Below are 21,449 nucleotides of genomic sequence, written 5' to 3'. Positions count from 1 at the left end.
ATAATGACTTACAAAGCGAAACAAAAGGCCAATTTAACCCTGAATTGCACGGGGAAACACGCAGTCACATGCTGGCCTGGGTGATGAATACACTCAGAGTGAGAAAAGCCCCGGCAGTGCTGCAAAGGAAGCGCTCGGTGGAAACTCGTGTAGCGATCGATTGGTACTGTCTGAACTCTGTGATGTAAAGATGGATGCCTGCCGAAATAGGTAAATAAACACAATTAGCTATTTTGCGTGTCTGTGATTGCGGTATTCCTCGTGGATAGGCTTCGTATCGGGACACAAGAGTTTTGTTTTCCCGTTCCTCCTTCGGGGTTTGTACGGGGGGTTGAGAGGCGAACAGCCGCAGTGCAGCAGCGGCTGTGTTGGGTTCGGGGACGAGCCTCGCTGTGGTCAAATACAAATCTTCAACAGCAAAAACCATTCAGTCACCTACACATGTGTTACAATGTGTCTGTTTCCTCAGCCGAGCCTGATAACATTTGACACGTTTAGCTCCGAGCTGTAGCTGCTGCTGACCTGGAGGCTTTGTGAGGAGGATACCGCCTCTCTTGTAACCTCTTGGCATGTTCAATTCCTCTCCAGCCTATTCATAACCACGCTCTTTGTTTTCTTCAGCAAGCTTCTTGGCTTAGCTACTTTGATTAGTCAGTAATGCTCGGGACTGAGCTCATGTTCGGTTGTTTATTGGGATGTTGCAGTGCTACAACACCAACGCTAAGTTGTTCTGTTTTGTGTTATTCGTAGGTTATAAACGTGGGAAGTAACTCCCTGGCGGTGTTCAACGTGCAGTTGTAAGTAGCTGCATCACATTCAAGGCGTCAAATGTTCACCATGCACTGATTTACATCTACTGATTAAACAGGATTGAATGCCACTGTGTTGCTAACTGTGTGTTTCCCTCCTGCTGCAGCCCTGTTTTGGCCAATGCTTGCTGCACTACAGCATGACCACAGCAGCGTCGGCTCATCTGGTAGTTCTGGCAAATGAAAATGGAGGAGGTTTCAATGTCCAGCCTGGACAACAGCAAGCTGGAGGTACAGTAGAGCAAGGCCACAGTAAAATAATAGTTCAAGTAGTCTTGGATATGCACATTACATCTGCAGACACACTGCAGGATACAAACAGACAGTGGGCTGACTTGTGTCTGTTTGTTTCCCCTGGCCCTTCCCTGCCAGGGCCTAGCTCAGGACATCCTGTCTGACCTGGTGGAGGATGCATGCCTGGGTCTTTGCTTCGAGGTCCACCGGGCCGTCAAGCAGGGCTATTTTTTCCTGGATGACACGGACCAAGAAAGCATGAGGGACTTTGGTGAGCACAAAGTCATTCTATCCCCCCAGTGAAATAACGGTGAAATATTTTCTCCACATACGAATGCACTAGATCATTTTTAAAAAAGGCAAAAGACAAAGGAGCAGTACATTCAGGCAATACAATCTCTCTAAACCAACAGTAGGTTTGTGTATTATGTGACTATATGATAATGCAGAGCCCTTTATCGCTTGCTTTAAATTTTCAGAAATTGTGGACCAGCCGGGATTGGACGTGTTTGGCCAGGTGTACAACCAGTGGAAAAACAAGGAGTGTGTGTGTCCCAACTGCAGCCGAAGCATTGCTGCCTCACGCTTTGCCCCACACCTGGAGAAATGCCTGGGGATGGGACGCAACAGCAGCCGCATAGCCAACCGCAGGTATGAGAGTACACCTGTTAACCAGTATAAGCTCATAGCAAGTTTGCTTCACTAAGTTGGATTCTGACTGTATACTGTACTAATGTACTCCTCTTCCTTCCTCCTGTAAGCTCAGTAACATTCACTCTCCTACTATGGCATGATAACTAAGATAGGCAAGGTATCTTTCCATATATTTCACAAAATAGAGTGATACAAAACATCTAATATAACAAATCTTGTGAAATAGTTTCAGGTCAGAATGTATTTGTCTTATGATCAAACTGCATTGGGTAATGCTGAGTCACTGTGTGTGTGCCATGCCTTATTCTTACCTCTTTTACAGAATAGTCACCGGTAACAACACCAACAACAAGTCAGAGAGTGACCAAGAGGATAATGACGACGTCAATGATAATGACTGGTCTTACGGGGCAGAAAAGAAAGGTGATGTACTTGTGCTACTTTTTAGCTCTTCTTTAGTGATACTGAATGTTGATTGCCAATATAATCCTCTTATTAAGTTGGGCATATATGAAATTGCTCAAACCTGAAATTTAATGTTTTTCTTTTACAGCCAAGAAAAGGAAATCTGATAAGGTACTTTTTATTTTCATTGTAAAAAAACCCCTAATGATTAATGTAACAATCTTGGGGGGCATTGTACTGTTTTATTATCCCCATCATTCATTCATTTCTATAAACACATGGAGAATATTACAAATTTTTCCTGACTCAAACTAAATATATTTTCTTTTTCCACCTCAGAATCCAAACTCACCCAGAAGATCCAAATCATTCAAGCATAAGAACAGTAAGTGGAAATGTGGAAATGAATCCTTAAACTTCCTCTTGATGGCTCGTCTGCAGTTTGTACTTTGTGTACGCATCAAAGTACTTTCGGTTTTAAGGAAACTACCTGTTAAAACATACTGTAGTACAACAATTGTGGAAATAATTGTGGAATAATATAATAATCCCAACACACACGTTAGCTCATACAGTATTCCAGATTGCTTGTATTAGTCTTACCTATAAAGCATGGAAGCACTAAATAAATGCTACAGCATTTAGATGATACAGTGAAATATTCAAGTTTATTTAGTAGCAGTACCTCTGTTATGAATAACCATAAGAATTATTGCGTACATTAGAGTGTATGCAAAATGTCATTACATTCTTATCAGAAGTTTTATTACATTAAAAGAGATGATTACGTTATTTTTTTAAATTATTTTTTTATTACAATTTGTACAGTTATTACATTCAGTTGCTAAATTGCAGCTTAAAACACACTTTAATTTAAATAAGCTGTTAGATTTGTTTCTCATGGCTGAGAAGACTTCCTACTGTATCAGATTTCAGTTAAGGGATGGGACAATCACTTTGTTGGCTAATTATTTTTAACATATTCATGTATTTTACCAAATCTTGCTTAGTGCAGCATTGTGGTTTAATTATTTGATTTTTAGAGTAAAGAAGCGCAACCCACTTTCTGTCCAATAAATTCATGCCAAGATGAGGGCTTGGGTTCGTTCCTGTCAATATTGTTCTGTCTCCTCCATTATGCCTTACATTGATCAGAGGAATGATGAAAAGAAGTAAACACTCATTTGAATCGCTGTGATCACCTGGTATGAGTGAATGAATGACGTCCAGCCTGCTGTTTATTCCCACAGGCATGATGGGTCCTAGACGTCGCATGGACAACCAGGAAAGCCCGCGCATGCTGATGAAAGATGAGGCATTCCCTCAATAGCACACTCGGCCACAAACACACATTCTCTTACCTTTTGTGTGTGCACATACACACAAACGCGCACACACACAGGAAGACCAGTAACACTTCATCCTCGGTTCGTTATGTTGTGAAATCAATGGACGTCGATGTTATAGGTGACATTTATGGCGTTTGCTGCTCTGCAGAAGCAGTCCAGACCTCTCACTGTATACTTGACAGATTTCTTCATTCTTTTTCTTTTTCTTATTTTTTTTCCCCCCACAAAATCATCGTACCAACACTCATGTTTTTCTTTTGTTTAGTTCATTTTAAGTTTTTGCTGGAGTCCAAAATAATGAATATGACCATATATTCACTGCACAGAGGTAGATTCTGGTGGAATTCATTCAGTGGCCAAGCAGGCAGCTGTGTGAAGAGTGAAAATGTGCACATACAGTATGTTGTTTCTTTAAAATACAGAAACGATTAGCCATTAGGTGTACTTATATGTCCTCACCTTTTTAAAATCTCATTCTTTGAAAAGAAAAATAATGTCAAAGACAATCATTACTAATGGTTTTGTCTTTTATTTTCACATTCACTGTTAGGCTCATAGTTCTCCAGTTGAATTACAATACATTGTGTGAAAGAGAAGCAACTCTGAGTTTGTTATTCACCTGTGGAAACTTGTTTTAAAAATGTTCAGCAAATGAACCCCTAACTGTACGAGCAGATATTTGCTGCAGAAAGCAGGTTTGTTTTTGGTTTTTTCCGATTTTTTCGGTGGATAGATCGGTTTGTTTTCTAGCATTCAAAAATGTCTTTGTATCATGTGTTTACAATGTAAAGGGTTACATATATCCTTGGTGTGAAGTGATAGTGTAAATATTCCAATAGTTGAATTGCTGCTATCATGGCTCAGTTTGTTTCATCTGTCTAGCATAAATAAATGATTTGTTACCTGTTCTGTCTCGTGTTAACGTGGAACTCTTAACACTAAATCACAATTTGATGGGAGAGCAAGAAAAAAACTCAGTGATGCTGTTTAGAGACCAAATGACCAACAGGGGAGGCTGTTGATCAAATGAAAAGGATTAGAGATGGTTCAGTTTTAGTTATTTTAATACATCTACTGCATGAGACACTAAATGTTGCTTTGTTGAAGTTGTTTTCAGTGATGTACAGTTGTAGATTGTATTAGGAAATTGAGAGATGGTAAACGCAACAAAGCTCCTACAGGTGAAGAGTTTCCAGAACTGAAAACTGCCAGGAAAGCCAGCTATGCTGCCTTCATGTGCTCCTCTGAAAACTCCAACATCTGAGATCTCGTACAGGTCATAGGGCTGGTTAAAAGGGCTCAAAATTAAGCCCTAAAGTTTTGGGTCCTTTATGCAAGCTATTGGTGGGATGCAAGAACATGACATGCAGAAAAATAATGCATTTATGATAAATCACATGATATGGACAGTATTATCTAAAGAATTTGAGATATGTTTGTACATTTGACAACAACAACCCTTTCTGGAACAGCTATGTGTGGTTTAACCAGTGGTGGAAAGTTACTTACTGAAGTACAGTTTTGAGGTACTTTACTTGAGTATTTCCATTTTATAATACTTTATACTTCTACTGCACTACATTTCAGATAGAAATATTGTACTTTTTACTTCACTACATTTATCTGACAGCTGTAGTTACTAGTTGCAGATCATTAACAAAATATGATCAACAATTAAATGAATAAAAAATTATGATGCATTATTATAGATTAAGCTACAGTAGCTTAATCAGTAGTCTATATAAAGTAGCTAAAATTAGCTCCACCTTTACCAGCTGCAACATTAAAGCGACCTTTACACAATATCCAGATCATCTACACTTCTATCCAGATCAAGTACACTTTAAGTACATTTTGCTGATATTACTTCTGTACTTTTACTTAAGTATGATTTTAAATGTGGGACTTTTACTATTTTTATATTTATTAGTACTGTTACTTAAGTGAAGGATCTGAGCCCAACCCCCAGAGACCCCAAAAGTCCCAAATTCACTACAATGCAATTTGTACCACCAAATGACAACATCATCTAAGGGATTTCCTGCATCTAATTTTGTTGCCATTAGAGAGGCCCCGTATTTAAAGTATTTTAGTTTACATTGTGCTCACATGGTCAATATTCCTAAATAATCAAATTACCACAAACTAATTGACACACAGGAAACCTGGAGCTAGAGCGCATTACTCCAGCATAGGAATACTGGTTGCTCTACAACGCTACATTTTGGAAGCCAATATTGTACTTTTTACTCATTTATTTGACAATGTTAGTTACTCAATACTTTACAGATTCAGATTATTGATATAAAATATAAATCATCTAATAAATTATTCAGGATTATTATGGATTAAGCTACCTAACAGTATATAAAGTAGTTGAAATTAGCCCCACCTTTTCCAGCTGCAACATAAGTGGGGTTTACACATGAACACACACACTATTCTGCATAATGAATAATGAGTAGGAATATATATGTTGTAAGATGTTAAATGCAGGACTTTTACTTGTAACAGAGTATTTTCACAATGTGGTATTGCTACTTTTACTCAAGTAAAAGATCTGAGTACTTCTTCCACCACTGCTGGAGTCTGGCAGAAAATGTGTTGGGGGTGGCCTTTTTTAGTGTGTTCTCGCCAAGAGGGCAAGCTTTAGGCTAGGCGAGGTTAACCGTTAGTGTGCGCTGAAAGTTGGAACAACGACATTTCCGACGTCATTGAAGGCAGCATTTTGCATTGCGTGTGTAGGCAGTTACAAGTATTGCGCTTTAGACACTCAGTTTTGTGGTAAGTCAGGCGTTATCATGCTTTTCATTAGCCTCACTGTGAAATAGCTGCTAGGTTAGTTAGCGATGGTAAGAAAGAGGAGATGACAAACAGCCACCACTTGGTGTCCAGAAAACAAGCAGTTGTAGGCAGAGGCAAACCCCGGAACTTGAAACGGTAGGAAACGAGCTAACATTAGCTAGCTTTTTGTTGACAGTGTGCTTGCTGTCAAACCAGAAACCGACCCAATTTAAAGTAACTGTAGTTAGCTTGCTAGCTACTTTCGGACTTGTAACGGTGACGTTCATTTAGTAGCTTGCTAGACTTGTAATTGGGCCGTAAATTTGGTATAGGTTTCCGTCACTTTTAACCACTTGTGGATCTAGAAGATGGCATCAAGAGGAAGCTTCACAGGTCCTCCGATGAATCCGAATGTGCACCCCTTAAATGTTGGGCATGCTGCGGGCATGAGGATTCCAGGCATGCCTCAACATCCGGCGGGATACCCCCGCAGCATGAACAACTCTCCCCAATACCCCCAGGTTGGTTTTCTGCTTAATTCTCTTTATTAAATAGGGAAATTTTGTACTGAACGAAAGGTGAGGGTAACGTCATCTGGCTGAAGTTAATGTTACTGTGACTTCTTAAAATGTATGTTATATCTTGGCTACTTTTAGGAGTAAATGCAGTCCTAAATGTGGGTTTAAACAAAAGCATCCAGTTGAAGTAACAATAACCGAACACGCCATTATTCTTAAGAGTATCAAGGTGTGGACACTACTTCCGGGTTTGAAAAGGGTATGTAATTACTTAATGCCGCCAATAAATTGAGTGCAACATTTCTAATATGCCGTTTATAGTGATTGATCATTGTGTACCTTCAAATATTTTGATGTTTAATTAAATTTGTTTCACAGAACACTGTTTTGTGCATGTGTGAAAGAAAATCACGTACTGCTCTGTCAGTAAGCTTGAAAACAAAAGTAAGTTTATCATCACCGCCATCTGTCAGAGCTAAGCCTAAGAGAGCTAAGAGCATATATTATCCCAGTTTTGCCACCATCTGCAGCTTCATGTGGTCTTTAGTTAACATGCACTATTACAGTTGTCTCATGTTTGTCAGTTAGAGCCATATGGGTTCAGGTATTTGCTTTTCTGTTAAAGGAGAGAGCAAACAAAAGTAAGCAGCAGTGTTAAGGTGGTAAAATTCACATACATGGTTGAGGAATTAGTTAAATTAGGTTTTTTTTTCAGACTATAACTGCATTGTAAAACAAGCTAAAGATTGAAACATATATATTGTATCACTGTCATTCATTAATCATCTGTACAATAATGTCCAAGACCTAATAGAACTCAAGAAAAACTAATTTCTGTCCTCCATCTTATTATTTTTTAAATCTGATATCAATATCAGCATCACATTGGGAGCATAAACCCATTTTTTGTAAAACAGTGCTGCATGAAGAAAATTTTACCAAAGCATCTGCATACTTATTTATTTTAATAAACTCAATGTTCTTTTAAATGAAAGTAGTGAGTACTAGAAAGGAAATGGTGCACATGTCTGGAGAAAGGAACTTGTGTTGTACACAATGTTTTTTTTTTCAGTAAATTCTTATGAAACTGAAATCATAGCTTCAGCTTCCCTTCTTTTCTCTAGCGCTCAGGGATGCCACCCAACAGAGTGGGGGGCCCCTTGGTTTCAATGGGGGGTCAGCTGCCTGGCCCTTCTTATGGTGGTGGGAACATGTCCATGCGGCCAGGCATGGGGCCTCCAAGCATGGACGCCTCAAGGAAGCGGTTCCTTCATCAGCATCAACAGCAGCAGCAGCAAGAGGCACTGGGAGGCCTAAGACGAGGGTAAACTGTGGAGACGTGAGAGTGTTTGTGTGAGAGGAAGAGAAGAGAAGAGAGGAGTACTGCCAAGGTTGACTGACCAAGACATCCTGGGACCAAATCAGGGAAAGGCACTGCCTGAGACTTTACTTTTATATAAATAGGCCTGCAACTCATTAAATTTTTATTGTCGATTAATCGTTTAGTCAACAAAATCAGAAAAAAGTGAAAAATCGCAATCTGACAACAGTCCAAAACCAATACATTCAGTTTCCGATTGAAATGTAAGCATTTTACTTATTAAATTATAAAATTAATAAATTATTAAGATTGTTACCAATTAACTGATCAACTCAACAATTATTTAAAATTGTTTTTAAAAAATTGCCACACCCCTTTTTACAGTAACAACAATAACAATGAATAAACAACAATAAAAGTACACTTGAAATACTGTTTTAGTGAATACTGAAATCACATTTCCTGAAACATTTGCTCTCTTTTTTTTCATAACTTAGATACAAAATCTCATTTTCTGACTTTGACTAAAACAAACAACTGATATAAAGCCACAGCCAAGTCAAACACTTACACTTTTTTATACTATTGTTATTTTGTTGCTTTTTATGATAAAATGATACAGAAAAGTGTTCATAAGCATCAACTTTTAAAAACGGCTGCTGTGTATAAGAGGAACATCTCATTATGAAACAGGGTGTTTTTCCTCCTTATTCACCGCACAGGTTTACAGCAAATAGGATTACTCTAAGGACCTTGCTAGTAATGTGTTCCTCACCCAAGTCAAAATTTAATTTGACTGTTTTTTAAGTGTGCATATTAGAAAATGAATATAATTACATTCAGTGGGAAATGTAACACCATAACAACACCATAACAGTCATATGGCCATAAAAATTCAGTGGCTAATTTTGCCTGTTAGGGCTCATTAACAATACAACAACACCACTCTTTCACGATGTGTTTTTCTTTCTGCCATCTGTTTGTGAAGTTACTGTACTGTTAAAAGCACAGCGCAGATCACGCAGACACGAGGATAGGAGTATCTCATGACTGGCCTTTGTTTACACTAGTGGGTATTTTTGACTTCAAACTGCTCAGTGATGCCACGCTCATAAATGTGGCGAGCCATGATGTGAGGCGGCATTTACAGTTTCTTTCACAATGAATCTCTTGTCTTTGTATCGTAACAGAATTCTCAGTATAGGAGGATTAGTGAGCCACAGGGCTAGAGGCAACATCCTAAATTCCAGCTTGGGAGTTAAATTTAGTCATAATAAGAGAGAACTGCGTAATTTAATTAAAGAAACAAGACAGCTTTCATGAAGTCAGTAGCAATGATAAGTGGAAGCCTGAGGTGCTCATTTGGGGGAGTTAATGAAGAGATAGCACTGGCCAAGATTTTGTTATCACACTATGAAGTTTTCACACATAATGAATAATCAAAGGAAGTGAATGAGGTCTTTCTGTTGTGCACTTTTAAAAGGGCAAATGCTAAATGGTGAGACAACATTGGCAACATAGTACAGTATGTCCTTGTTTTACTAAGTAATATTTTTAGCCATTGGATCCTTTATGTTTTAGAGAAAGCATATGGTTATTGTGGTCAATTAGTGTGTGTGGTTTTTGTTTGTCTGTTTGTTTGTTTGTTTTTTTGACAAAATTAACATATAGTACTTTGGAAATCATCCTTTTCTGTGTGATTTAGGGCAAAAAGACGCAAGATGGCCGACAAGGTTCTTCCACAGAGGGTAAGAAAGTTTTGACCACCTGAATCATACTTTAGATGGATGCAATTTAATTACAGTTGGCTGCATTCCTTAATATTCATGTCCTGCTGTTGGCTCTTTAGATCCGAGACCTGGTCCCAGAGTCCCAGGCCTACATGGATCTCTTGGCCTTTGAGAGGAAACTGGATCAGACCATCGCCCGAAAGCGCATGGAGATTCAGGAAGCCATCAAGAAGCCCATTATGGTACCTCTTCATGATAGTGCAGATTTTCAGATAATGAAAGGATATTTAGAAATAATTTTCAGGCTTTATGAAGCGCTGCCTCATCACAAGTTTAACGTTATAATCCTAAAGATTTCAGTCAAATTTTCCCTGAGCAGCTACTTGTGGCTGGTTTTGTTGACGCATTTTTGACTTTTAATGTGAAGCAGAAGTAGGAAATGTTTGCTTTGCATTAGCAGTAACTTAATACAGCTCTGATATGGCTGTAGGAGAGTGAACAGTAAACAGTAAGGCTGATTTGAAATTAAAACAGTAACACTTGATTACATGCATGCATCATTTCCTGTGAATCCCTCATGCTTAGGTTGGCAATCTGAAAACAACGCAGGAATGGCGAACTCCGCCACTAACAGTGAAACATAATATATTGTAGAGAGGGAATTACAGAATGTAAATGGCTATGGAGAAAAAATAATGCACAGAAATTGTATTTTAAAAAAGCAGAGTTTGATTTCATGAATATCTTAAGGATTATAACTTTAAATTGTCTTGATTGACCAATTTATGACTTCCATGTTTTGTTGAAGAGCTGTCGCCACCATTCACCAAGTGCAGTTAAATTTTTTTTTAAAAAGTTTACTTGTCTACATTTTTGTTTGAGCAACAGTACTGGAATTCCTGATATATCTGCTTGTTCATCTCTATGACAGCAAAAACGCAAGCTCAGGATCTACATTTCTAACACGTACACCCCCAGCAAGCCTGAGGGGGAGGAGGCAGAGAAGTTGTCCTCGTGGGAACTGAGAGTGGAGGGCAAACTTCTGGAGGAAGTAAGTGAAAAAACACTCTTGTTACATTTGAATCTTCTTGCTCTGTTTCGCCATCGTCCCAGTGTGGTCTGGCTCCAAGTATTTCAGTCTCCATTATTGTCTTTCTAAAAACTTCAGCCACTCTGCTCTGGTTGGCCTGTGTCCTTGGCTCAGACCACGAAACCAGATGTGTGTTTACAGCTCACCCCACTCCACCCTACAACTCCTAACACTCACACACAAGCTCATGTTCTCTTTTGAAAGGAGGAATTGAAACCATTGACCGTTACATACCATGAGCTGACATGCCTCCCCTCCCTCCATCAATTCTAGCTCAACTCATTGTGTCATCTGGGGCCACATGAAGGAGGATTTCTATTTCTGTTAATTTTTCTCCCCTGGTTCATTGGTTTAGGCATGTGTAGGAGTTTTGCATAGAGTAACAGAAAAAGAAAAGCACTGTGAGGGAAGGAGTGAAAAGGGGTCATGTTGTGCAAACAGACTTTGTTAGAGGTGGGGAGAGGGTGGGGGTGCGGCAACAGCTTTTTCTAGTTGTCTACAATTTTGTGCTTCACCACCCCCGATGTGGTCAGAGCTAAACAATGCAGCTGCACAGACTGACACAGCACAATAAGAAGACATAGATAGATAGCAGTCTTGTTACTCACACTCTTTTATGCACTTTTTATTCATAGCCTGGCAAGCAGAAGAAGAAGTTCTCATCTTTCTTCAAAAGTCTGGTGATCGAGCTTGATAAGGAGCTCTATGGACCTGACAACCACTTAGTAGAGGTATGACATCATTTTAAAGGCATTTGATGCCACTACCTCAGAACATTTTAGGCACATGGACACCAAAATGATCTGAGACTGCTATTGGTTCACCAGCCCCAGTACATTTTTCAGCCCTGGTCAGAAAGTGGAGTTTAGCTGGAATCATTAAAACATTTGGAACCAATCCTGTCCTGAGCTCTTGAATCTGGACGATATCCCACGATATCTAGTCCAACCTTGTGTGACTTATCATTCCACAGATAGGGTTTAACTAGTCCTTTATAATTATCAGTTTGATTGACATATTTTTAATTAACATAAAAAAACATGTTTTGGCATGGTCAAGAGTCCAATTTACATAACTGAGTGTCTTGGACACAAAAAGAACAGTGGTGAAAGCAAGTATTTATGCTAATAGATACCTAATGATTGCACCATTTAATAAATCTGGCACAGAACCAGTCTTGGAACATTTGCTTGTACGTGTCTGCTAGTAGATCCACTATCTATATTTATATCTATATACTGATGAAAGCCACAAGTAAGGGGCATAAATGAGGAGTAAATAGTGGGCTGTCGCGGAGGGACTTATTTGAATGAACGTATTACTTTTCATTTTATTTCTTTCATTTAATCAACATTTCAGATCAGATTTAGTTTTAGCTTTAATTGGACTAAATGGAAAAAATCATTTTACTTAATTTTACCTTTCAGTGGCATAGAATGCCCACCACTCAGGAGACTGATGGTTTCCAGGTCAAAAGGCCCGGGGACGTGAATGTTAAATGCACCCTTCTGCTGATGCTCGACCACCAGGTACCCCCCGTTCGCTCAGTTACCATCTTGCAAACAGTTGTATGCCAGGATGGGAAGACTTGCTTACCTTTTTCAACCAACACTTTCTTTGCCCCCAATGCTTTTTTTCCCCCAGCCCCCTCAGTACAAACTGGACCCACGGTTGGCTCGTCTGCTGGGTGTGCACACACAGACGCGGGCCAGCATCATGCAAGCTCTTTGGCTCTACATCAAGAACAACAAGCTGCAGGATAGTCATGAGAAGGAGTACATCAACTGCAACCGCTATTTCAGACAGGTAATTGAATGGTTTTGAGGCTACAACAAGCAGCAAAATGCTAGCTCACCACTTACACATACATTTTGAAGTATTGCTTTGACATTTAAAATAATTTTGTGTGTGTGTATATATATATATATATATATATCTCAAATGATTCTTTTTTTTGTATGATTTCTTCCCTCAAACTAGTAATTCATACGCCTAATAGAGAAAAATTTTATTTTTATTTTGTTTACATTTTAACTCTTGTTGGGAGACAAAGTGACAACAAAACTTTACCTTTAGCATGTCAAACTTTCTCTGTTTTCTAACCAAATGCTGTTCAGATCTTCAGCTGTCCTCGCATGAGGTTCTCTGAGATTCCCATGAAACTGGCGGGCCTGCTGCAGCACCCTGACCCCATCATTATCAATCACATGATTAGGTAGGGGAGTGTGGATCATTATCTCTTTTTCTGTGTTTGTTGCATGTGTTATGTGTGTCTGTTCTCCCTTATTACAATCCAACTTGAATTCTGTGTTGCTGTCTTTGTGTCTTTTCTGAGCAGTGTGGACCCCACAGATCAGAAGAAGACAGCGTGCTATGACATTGATGTGGAAGTGGATGATCCACTGAAGGGCCAAATGACCAGTTTCCTGTCCTCTACAACCAACCAACAGGAAATTGCTGCGCTGGAGATGAAGGTAAGGCCTGCCAGTCAATCATAAAGAGCCTGCACCTCATTGGCTTCTAGGATAATGTTAATAAAAGAAAAAAAATGTCTTATCTATTACTGTATTCACTGCAGATTCATGAGACGATTGAGTACATCAACCAGCTGAAGACTGAGAGAGACTTTATGCTGAGCTTCAGCAATAATCCACAGGACTTCATCCAAGACTGGCTCAAGTCTCAAAGCAGAGATCTGAAGGTAAACGTTTGCTCCCACCATTAACTTACTCTACCTCTTTCTCCACAGGAGTCTTCATTGCATGTCATATTCTGTCTTTTACACATAGTAAAGAAAAGACTTGTCAAAGTATTACAAAATATGTTTTTTCTTATTTGTTTGTGTTTGTTTTGTGCATGTTATTAAAGGGCCAGTATGTAACATTTAGGAGGAGCTATTGGCAGAAATGGATTATAATGTTTATAAGTATGTTTTCATTAGTGTATAATCACCTGAAAATTAGAATCGCGGTGTTTTCATTACTTTAAAATAAGCCGTTTTTATCTGAGCGGGTCCCCTTCCATGGAGGCCATGTTGCACCGCCATGTTTCTACAGTAGCCCAGAACGGACAAACCAAACACTGTAGATAGGGCCATTCGCATTTCTCGAGGGTTCCGCGTCCATCGTAGTTTCTCCTGCATGCTTGGAAGGCGAGGGTGATGCGAGTGGTATTCAAATGGTTGCAAACTACAATTTCACCACTAGATGCCACTAAATCCTACACACTGGACCTTTGTGTCAGTATGGTTGAACTGTAGATATCTTACTTCAAACTTATTGTCACCGTTCTTCTCCTCCACTTATTTTTATTCCAAAATGCTTTTGGGCATTCTTTCAGGGGAATAATTGCCCAGCACAGGATATTTAATAAAAACATGCTCTAAAATACTAAAATTATTCTATCTAAAACTATTTTGTATGCCATGGTAATATGTGGCTAGTTCACCTAGGCAAATTAACAGCCAGCAAAGACCATAACTCCCTGCACGTATGGATGCACCTGTGCCAAAACTACCTGAATGAATAAACATATTAAAACAGAGCTTCACTAGTCAGATGGAAGCAAAAGCAACATTACAGCATTGTTTACTCAAATTAAATGGAGAGACTTCAATGCCTGGACAAACAAGCACTCTAGTAGGTACTGCCTTCCTAATTGAATCAATAATCCATCAACCCTGTCTCAGTGCTGCCAAAGTAAACGACATGTCACTCTTTAAAACATTATTTTGGCATTTGGGAATGAAACAGTTTTCTGTATTCATTAAATTGTGGTTCCTCGTGCTCAAAGATACATTTCTTTTTCACCAGTTGATGACAGATGTGACAGGAAACCCAGAGGAGGAGAGGAGGACTGAGTTCTACCAGGCACCCTGGGTACCAGAGGCAGTGGGCAGATACGTTTACTCCAGAGTAAGGAATTACATAGCCTAATGCACTGCTTAGCGATGTGCATGTTTGATAGATGTTTCAGTAGATTGTTTTGACTTTTAATATGCACTGACACTATCTCCTTTTTTGCTTCAGGTGCAGCAGAGGAGACAAGAGTTGGAGCAGGTGTTGGGTATCCGACTCACCTAAAGACATATTCCAGAGGAGTCACAGCCAACTTACTCATCAAATGTTAATGTCCACTCAATTGAAATTGGAATTTGCTTGGAAAGAAATAAGCTAATGTTGCAGTTTAAATGTTCACAAAGCCATCGTCACTGACATGGTATGATAAACCAGCTTTTAAGTGGGATACATATGTTTTCTGTCCCATAGATAATAATTCTCAAATCAACAAAGTATATGGGACCAAAGTGATGATTAACATGTCCTTAATAATATGTTTGCCTTGCATTGTCTGTCATTTTGAGCCTGTTCAAATAATCTTTGCCTTGTTTTGCAATATGTTTTGTTTATGGTACAATATGCTTAAAACATTTTAAGCTTTGGTGCTATCTTGGTGTTTTTCACCATGATGTTGTGTGCTATTTTGAAAAAGGGTATCTGTTTACCTTCACATTTAAAAGCCATAACCTTTATAAAAGAACAATACCTGATGTCGAGTAACATCTCAATAAAACAAGAATTGGGAGGCATATAATTTTTTTAATTTTTTTTAATTTTTCAAGTACATTTAGAAAATATGGATTATATTCTACAAAAACATAGGAATACTTAAGATGTCATATGATTTAGGAACTAATAAGAAGCCTCTTATGCCAACAATAATTTTACAAGGTTAGGTGCTGTGTTTTTTGTGTTGGTGGATTTTTCATTTGAAATGAAACCTTTGCTGTGTAAGAAAGCAGGATTTCCAGAAAAGCTCTACTTTGGCAAAAGATTGAGCTCATTATTTGTACAAGGACAAGAGTTCACTGTGTCCAGCTGTAAGTCAGCAGCTTTTTTTGTACTTCTTGAATGTTTACATGCTGTTTTCATTTGTTATTGGAGTTTTCATTGTTTTAATACCAGGAAGAGGAACTGTGGTAGGCTCTTTGGATTGAAGGGTTATTCCTGTAAGATCCATACCTCCCAAGAAGGTTAACTGGTATTAATGAAATAGGAATGCAGTTGTAGTGTGTCAACTAAACAATACACCAAATGGTTGTGTACCGTTTAGTTTCATGAGTTAACTTTCCATTGAAATCCTATTTTGTTTGGGGATCTCCTGAATTTCTTTTAACATTCCGTGTTAGCAGAAAGCGCTGTGCCAAAATTTGTTTTGTGAAGAAGGCACTTGTAGGCACTGTACAAATATTTTTTGTACAGCCTCTTTGTAAAATGTTTGCATGTTGTGTATCAATCAAAGGCCTTTATCTTTTATACATTTGGAGGATTTTTTTTACAATAAATATACTTACAAATGTTTGCTATACTGTATTTTTTCATGATCTACAACCTGAAAAAGGCACATATTTTATATAAAATATTGCACATGGTGTTATTATCATTATTAATGATGTAGGCTTATATCTTATCCTTTACTGTACAGCCTCAGCTGTATGATAAAAGCTGGAGTCATGGCATGAGTGAGCATGTTAGGACTGGTTGAAGAGCTCAGGTGTTTCTGAGAGCAGCAGTTTCAACCGGTATGGCTGGTCTTACTTGTCTCTTAACAGTTTAGCCTTGTTTAGTTTACCACTCCTCAAATAACGGCCAATCCAAATATATCCTGCACTCTTCACAGACCCACTTCTCAGCTTGTAAAGTGATATGGTACAAAGTAAGGATGTGACCAAAGGTTAACACTAAAAACAATTTGTTGATAAATGGTACATGTGTTTGTATGAGTAAATTAAGCTTTGGAACTCACTTAGAAAACGTTAAATTAGCTGAAAAGTATCACAAGGCGTTATAATAACGGTTACATAGAAGCGATTTCGAGAGCTATAACAAAAATAACGTGTACTTTTTTAAGAAGGACTGTAGGTGGCGATGTGCGCATTTATTTGATAAAAATACCCAGAAGAAGAAGTATTCCGGAAATACGCCTCTCATCAAGCGGAAGTAGAAAATTTCAACATGGAGGTGGACGGGATTGATCATGTAGGTGTATTTTTCTGCCGTTTTGTTGGTTTTATTGGTATATTATCAAAGAAACGTGACTAGTATGCTTTGAGTCAAATAGTTTCTTTAAACCAGTTGTGGGAAGGTATGGTTATGCGACTGTGCTGTAAATATTGAAAAGTCACTTCATTCAAAATAATAAATGTATAGTATGCTGCCGGTTTGCTGTCTCATTGTAGCTAACCTAGCTAAAGAACTGGCTAGCTAAGGCTCACTGTCAATTGTATGTATAGCTAGCTTAAGCTAGCTACTCTGAATGACTGGCAGCGGTATGTCGGTAACAGTCTTTTCTATTTTGACATTTAGAATATACAGTAGTTGCTAAATACAACTGAAAATAACTAGTAGTTCGAGGATCACCAAGCGTCACCTCATATATGTCTTTGCGAGCTAGCTAACACTAGCTAACTCAACGTTAATGTTCGTTAGCCGATAAACTAGCTAACGTTAAGTAATTATAGACAGGCAGTTAACGTTTTTTAGTCCACTTTATTATTGTATTGTTGCACAAAGTGGTTCTGGATAACGGTATTTTGCTGATATCAAATACCTTAATTGTTTATAGACTTTAGCACTAACTTACTAACCAGACTCAATGAGTTGCAAGTCAGTCTTCACATATATTCATTATATTTGTGTGGTTAATGTAATTTGGCATTACTTTGAAAAGACTTGGTTAGTCTTTTAATTAATCAGGTTAACAGTCGACCAACTGAAAAGTAATTAACAGCAATTGTTTATATGGTCATTTATCTAGCAAAAACTCATTATCTGGTTCTACCTTTCCAACTGTGAGGATTTGCTGCTTTTTGCTGGGTTTTATTAATATCTTTTATCTTTTATATCTTAATATCTTTAGGGTTCATACTGTTGTTGGCCAAAACACAAGATTTGAAGATGTTACTCGAACTATGGGAACTAATGATGGACAATTTTCTAACATTTTCAGACAAGCAATATTCACCAAATTTATTGATAATGAAATCATCAGTCATTAGTAGCATCCCTACTCTATGGTGATGGTAGAGATCTCACTTAGAAGATTTAGAGTCATTAAGAGCTCTTGATGCCTGTGTTTAAAGGTTAATGATTATTTTCTTTGACAGATGGAGATGGGGGAGAGTAAAGGTGGCTCAGGTCTCCGGCAGTACTATTTGTCTAAGATAGAAGAGTTGCAGGTAAGAAAATAGTATACCTGCAAACCTTCAGCCGGTAATGTGACTCAGATTGCACAACTTCTGCTTGGCTGTCAATCCTGAACTGCTGTTTTCTCAACAGTTGACAGTGAACGATAAGAGCCAGAATCTCAGACGACTGCAAGCACAGAGGAATGAGCTCAATGCCAAAGGTACACTGTTCTTCATTACTACAGCATCAGTGTATTTTGAAATATTATCTCATTCGATCATATAAAGCTGTACAGATACTTTCCCCATGGGTGGAAATATTAAAGTTCTACTTTTTATCTCTTAGTTCGTCTCCTTCGTGAAGAGCTGCAGTTACTACAGGAGCAGGGGTCCTATGTAGGAGAAGTGGTTAGGGTCATGGACAAAAAGAAAGTGCTGGTCAAGGTATGCTGTGTTCTTGTACGTTGTAGCACACTATATTTTGATCACTAGATGACTGATTAATATGTCTCCTCCCTTTCAGGTCCATCCAGAAGGAAAATTTGTCGTGGATGTGGACAAGAACATTGACATTAATGATGTTAGTATTATAGTTGTTGTCATCTTAATAATGGTTGCATGGCGGAGTACTTGCTACTGCTTTTGTCAAATAACAAAACAGAACACTTGCAAAACAAACATTATGCCTTTCACTTGTAACCACCATAGCACAAGACTGAACAGCAAATCAAACAAGCCATATTTGCTCACCTGTACAGTCAGTCGCTAAGATAAAGGAGGATTTCATGTCAGGAAATATGAAACCTGAAGTATTCTCTCATCCCTTTGTCACTTCTGCACCAGGTGACTCCAAATTGCCGTGTGGCTCTGCGTAACGACAGCTACACCCTGCACAAGATCCTGCCCAACAAGGTGGACCCTCTGGTATCCCTAATGATGGTGGAGAAGGTGCCGGACTCCACTTATGAAATGATTGGTGGCCTAGATAAGCAGATCAAGGAAATCAAGGAAGTGATTGAGCTGCCTGTCAAGCACCCAGAACTGTTTGAGGCTTTAGGCATTGCACAGCCAAAGGTGGGTGATTGATTTTTTTTTTTGTTTTTGTTTTACTTTATACTTAAAGGAGAAACTCCTCTTTTCTTGCCTCCTTTGTTAGGGGGTCAGAGAATAGGTTCTTTTATATAATAGTTTTATGGTTGTTGCTTGAGAAGTGACTGAGCCGATTAATTTTCTGACAATCAACTAATTGATGCAGCTCTAGTCATATGTTGTTTCCATCTGTCAGTGTACAGATGGTTCTGATTTCTGTTTTACTTTGAATGTGTGCAGGGTGTGCTGCTATACGGTCCCCCAGGTACAGGGAAGACCCTGCTAGCCAGAGCTGTGGCCCACCACACTGACTGTACCTTCATCAGGGTGTCCGGCTCTGAGCTGGTCCAGAAGTTCATTGGAGAGGGTGAGCTCCTGACTGCTCTTAATAATGCAATCAAATTAATTTCCATTCTAGATACACTTTTCAAAAACTACCTGGGTGTCTAACCTTGATTCCTCCCTTTCTTGCGCCAGGTGCCCGTATGGTGCGCGAGCTGTTCGTCATGGCTAGAGAACACGCTCCCTCCATCATCTTCATGGACGAGATCGACTCCATCGGGTCTTCTCGCCTGGAGGGCGGCTCAGGTGGTGACAGTGAGGTGCAGAGGACAATGCTGGAGCTGCTCAATCAGCTGGATGGCTTCGAGGCCACAAAGAACATCAAGGTATCGCACACACTGTGAAATAATTGTTTGATCAGAGGAACGTTTTACGTATTTACGGAAGCATATCTTTTAATGATTAAACATAAGAGTACCCTGGTATGTATTTCATTATATAGCTACTTGAATCCTTATTATGCATACTTACATGTGGTTTTATAGTGTGCATAGGGTAGCCCTGTATCATCTATGAGCAGTATATAAATTAACACATAATAGTTATAAGCAGAGATAAGGACATTTAAGTGTTTATTATATACAGTATACCTTCTATGAAGACATTTTTCATTATCACAACTGTTATATTCATGTGTTTATATACCAGAATCCAGTTATGGATGCTTCACAGTAGTATAAGATAGTTGTTACATCTTATACTACAGATACATCTATTAACTAAAACTGTATATCTGCTTACAACTACATTAGTGTGTTATAAACCATTTATTGAATATAAATATTTAATTAAATTCAATGGGGCTTTATTGGCATGGGAAACAGACGTGGACATTGCCAAAGCAAGTGAAAGAGTGAATTTTTTTTTTACTGTGTATAATTAAAAGAAATAACTTAATAAAATAAGTATATACTGATTATAAATGCTAAATAAATAATAAGCATTACTGTTTTTTAACCATTGACCTGTTCATCATAGTATAAAAGCATTAGCAGTTTTTTATTCATACACCTTAATTATCCAAGTATTCTAATAATTACATCAATTTGTAGTAATTTGACAAATTCCCTCTCTCAGGTCATCATGGCCACCAACCGTATTGACATCCTGGACTCAGCTCTGCTCAGGCCAGGCAGGATCGACAGGAAGATTGAATTTCCCCCTCCGAATGAAGAGGTAGTCACTTGCACCATATATACACGCACACTTATACATGCTTAGAGTTTTTTTGGTGTTTGAGCATATCTTAATTTTGCTCCAATAGGCCCGTCTAGACATCCTGAAGATCCACTCCAGGAAGATGAACCTGACACGTGGCATTAATCTGAGGAAGATTGCAGAGCTGATGCCTGGAGCCTCTGGTGCTGAGGTTAAGGTGAGAATTGGCCCGCTTAATGGTAGCAGTAGGTTGGTAAATGAAGGTAATACACAGCTGGCCTTTTATTTAATTTTCTTTGTGTATTTTTTAGGGTGTTTGCACAGAGGCAGGGATGTACGCGCTGAGAGAAAGGAGAGTTCATGTCACCCAGGAGGACTTTGAGATGGCTGTGGCGAAGGTTTGTGTAACCATTCACTTGTACTGTGTATCCACCTACTTTGTCTCAAAAATATTTCACCATGAAGCTCAGGTCCACCTCACCTCATATTTTAATAAAGTTTCAGTCTTCTACTCGTATAATGAATGTTTCTACCAGTGCCTGCCTATTAAGACTGTTTCCTGCTCTCTTCACCAGGTGATGCAGAAAGACAGCGAGAAGAACATGTCAATCAAGAAGTTGTGGAAGTAAAAGGCCTTGTGTATTCTTGCGCACAGTGCAAACACATATGTATATTTTCCTTCTTTTGTTTATGGTTTGGTTTATAATTGTTACATAACGCATTCTAAAGTAAATGGCTTCCCCAAATAATACTGGATGGCTTGTGAGTTTTATTTCTCAG

General features: G+C 38.6%; 3 protein-coding genes across 9 annotated transcripts; all 3 read left to right on the top strand.

Annotated features, from left to right (window-relative positions):
- The first annotated feature begins 61 nt into the window (after positions 1-61).
- Positions 62-4,360, top strand: atxn7l3b (ataxin 7 like 3b). Of its 2 annotated transcripts, none has more exons than XM_044179807.1 (9): positions 62-210; positions 751-797; positions 917-1,040; positions 1,182-1,314; positions 1,523-1,694; positions 2,020-2,120; positions 2,251-2,273; positions 2,442-2,487; positions 3,353-4,360. In XM_044179807.1, exons 3-9 carry the CDS (start codon positions 990-992, stop codon positions 3,430-3,432), a joined length of 606 nt encoding a protein of 201 aa, XP_044035742.1. In that variant the 5' UTR covers positions 62-210; positions 751-797; positions 917-989; the 3' UTR covers positions 3,433-4,360. The 2 variants fall into 2 exon arrangements, with proteins under 2 accessions (XP_044035742.1, XP_044035741.1); XM_044179806.1 differs by lacking the exon at positions 62-210 and adding an exon at positions 357-567.
- Positions 4,361-6,094: 1,734 nt separating this feature from the next.
- Positions 6,095-16,252, top strand: smarcd2 (SWI/SNF related, matrix associated, actin dependent regulator of chromatin, subfamily d, member 2). 5 transcript variants are annotated; one of them, XM_044179798.1, is made up of 15 exons: positions 6,615-6,756; positions 6,892-7,012; positions 7,132-7,197; positions 7,878-8,077; positions 9,780-9,822; positions 9,924-10,046; positions 10,736-10,855; positions 11,530-11,625; positions 12,322-12,423; positions 12,539-12,700; positions 13,012-13,109; positions 13,233-13,368; positions 13,473-13,595; positions 14,707-14,808; positions 14,923-16,252. In XM_044179798.1, the coding sequence occupies exons 3-15, from the start codon at positions 7,147-7,149 to the stop codon at positions 14,974-14,976; spliced, it is 1,410 nt and encodes a 469-aa protein (XP_044035733.1). In that variant the 5' UTR covers positions 6,615-6,756; positions 6,892-7,012; positions 7,132-7,146; the 3' UTR covers positions 14,977-16,252. The 5 variants fall into 5 exon arrangements, with proteins under 5 accessions (XP_044035732.1, XP_044035731.1, XP_044035730.1 ...); XM_044179797.1 differs by lacking the exon at positions 7,132-7,197 and having other exon boundaries at positions 6,095-6,756; positions 6,974-7,012; XM_044179796.1 differs by lacking the exons at positions 6,892-7,012; positions 7,132-7,197 and adding an exon at positions 6,097-6,391 and having other exon boundaries at positions 6,568-6,756.
- A 598-nt stretch (positions 16,253-16,850) lies between these two features.
- Positions 16,851-21,418, top strand: psmc5 (proteasome 26S subunit, ATPase 5). 2 transcript variants are annotated; one of them, XM_044179804.1, is made up of 12 exons: positions 16,851-16,932; positions 18,060-18,131; positions 18,232-18,301; positions 18,427-18,524; positions 18,604-18,660; positions 18,924-19,154; positions 19,410-19,536; positions 19,647-19,837; positions 20,589-20,687; positions 20,776-20,886; positions 20,981-21,067; positions 21,245-21,418. In XM_044179804.1, exons 1-12 carry the CDS (start codon positions 16,909-16,911, stop codon positions 21,296-21,298), a joined length of 1,221 nt encoding a protein of 406 aa, XP_044035739.1. In that variant the 5' UTR covers positions 16,851-16,908; the 3' UTR covers positions 21,299-21,418. The 2 variants fall into 2 exon arrangements, with proteins under 2 accessions (XP_044035739.1, XP_044035740.1); XM_044179805.1 differs by lacking the exon at positions 16,851-16,932 and adding an exon at positions 17,020-17,038.
- The last annotated feature ends 31 nt before the right edge of the window (positions 21,419-21,449 follow it).

This window comes from Siniperca chuatsi, linkage group LG20 (genome assembly GCF_020085105.1).
Source record: "Siniperca chuatsi isolate FFG_IHB_CAS linkage group LG20, ASM2008510v1, whole genome shotgun sequence".
NCBI lineage: Eukaryota > Metazoa > Chordata > Actinopteri > Centrarchiformes > Sinipercidae > Siniperca > Siniperca chuatsi.
Note: the sequence above shows the minus strand (reverse complement) of the source record. Positions and strands in the feature narration are given on the sequence as shown.

What these genes read in the sequence shown, in the direction of transcription:
- atxn7l3b (XM_044179807.1), top strand. Translation starts at nt 990, where the DNA reads ATGAAAATGGAGGAGGTTTCAATGTCCAGCCTGGACAACAGCAAGCTG. An exon ending in AGCCGCATAGCCAACCGCAG is followed by an intron (nt 1,695 to 2,019) that starts GTATGAGAGTAC and finishes CCTCTTTTACAG; the next exon opens with AATAGTCACCGGTAACAACA. An exon ending in ATCATTCAAGCATAAGAACA is followed by an intron (nt 2,488 to 3,352) that starts GTAAGTGGAAAT and finishes TTATTCCCACAG; the next exon opens with GCATGATGGGTCCTAGACGT.
- smarcd2 (XM_044179797.1), top strand. Translation starts at nt 6,604, where the DNA reads ATGGCATCAAGAGGAAGCTTCACAGGTCCTCCGATGAATCCGAATGTG. An exon ending in ACAAGGTTCTTCCACAGAGG is followed by an intron (nt 9,823 to 9,923) that starts GTAAGAAAGTTT and finishes TTGGCTCTTTAG; the next exon opens with ATCCGAGACCTGGTCCCAGA. An exon ending in CCATCAAGAAGCCCATTATG is followed by an intron (nt 10,047 to 10,735) that starts GTACCTCTTCAT and finishes TCTCTATGACAG; the next exon opens with CAAAAACGCAAGCTCAGGAT.
- psmc5 (XM_044179804.1), top strand. Translation starts at nt 16,909, where the DNA reads ATGGAGGTGGACGGGATTGATCAT. An exon ending in GAATGAGCTCAATGCCAAAG is followed by an intron (nt 18,302 to 18,426) that starts GTACACTGTTCT and finishes TTTATCTCTTAG; the next exon opens with TTCGTCTCCTTCGTGAAGAG. An exon ending in AGAACATTGACATTAATGAT is followed by an intron (nt 18,661 to 18,923) that starts GTTAGTATTATA and finishes CTTCTGCACCAG; the next exon opens with GTGACTCCAAATTGCCGTGT.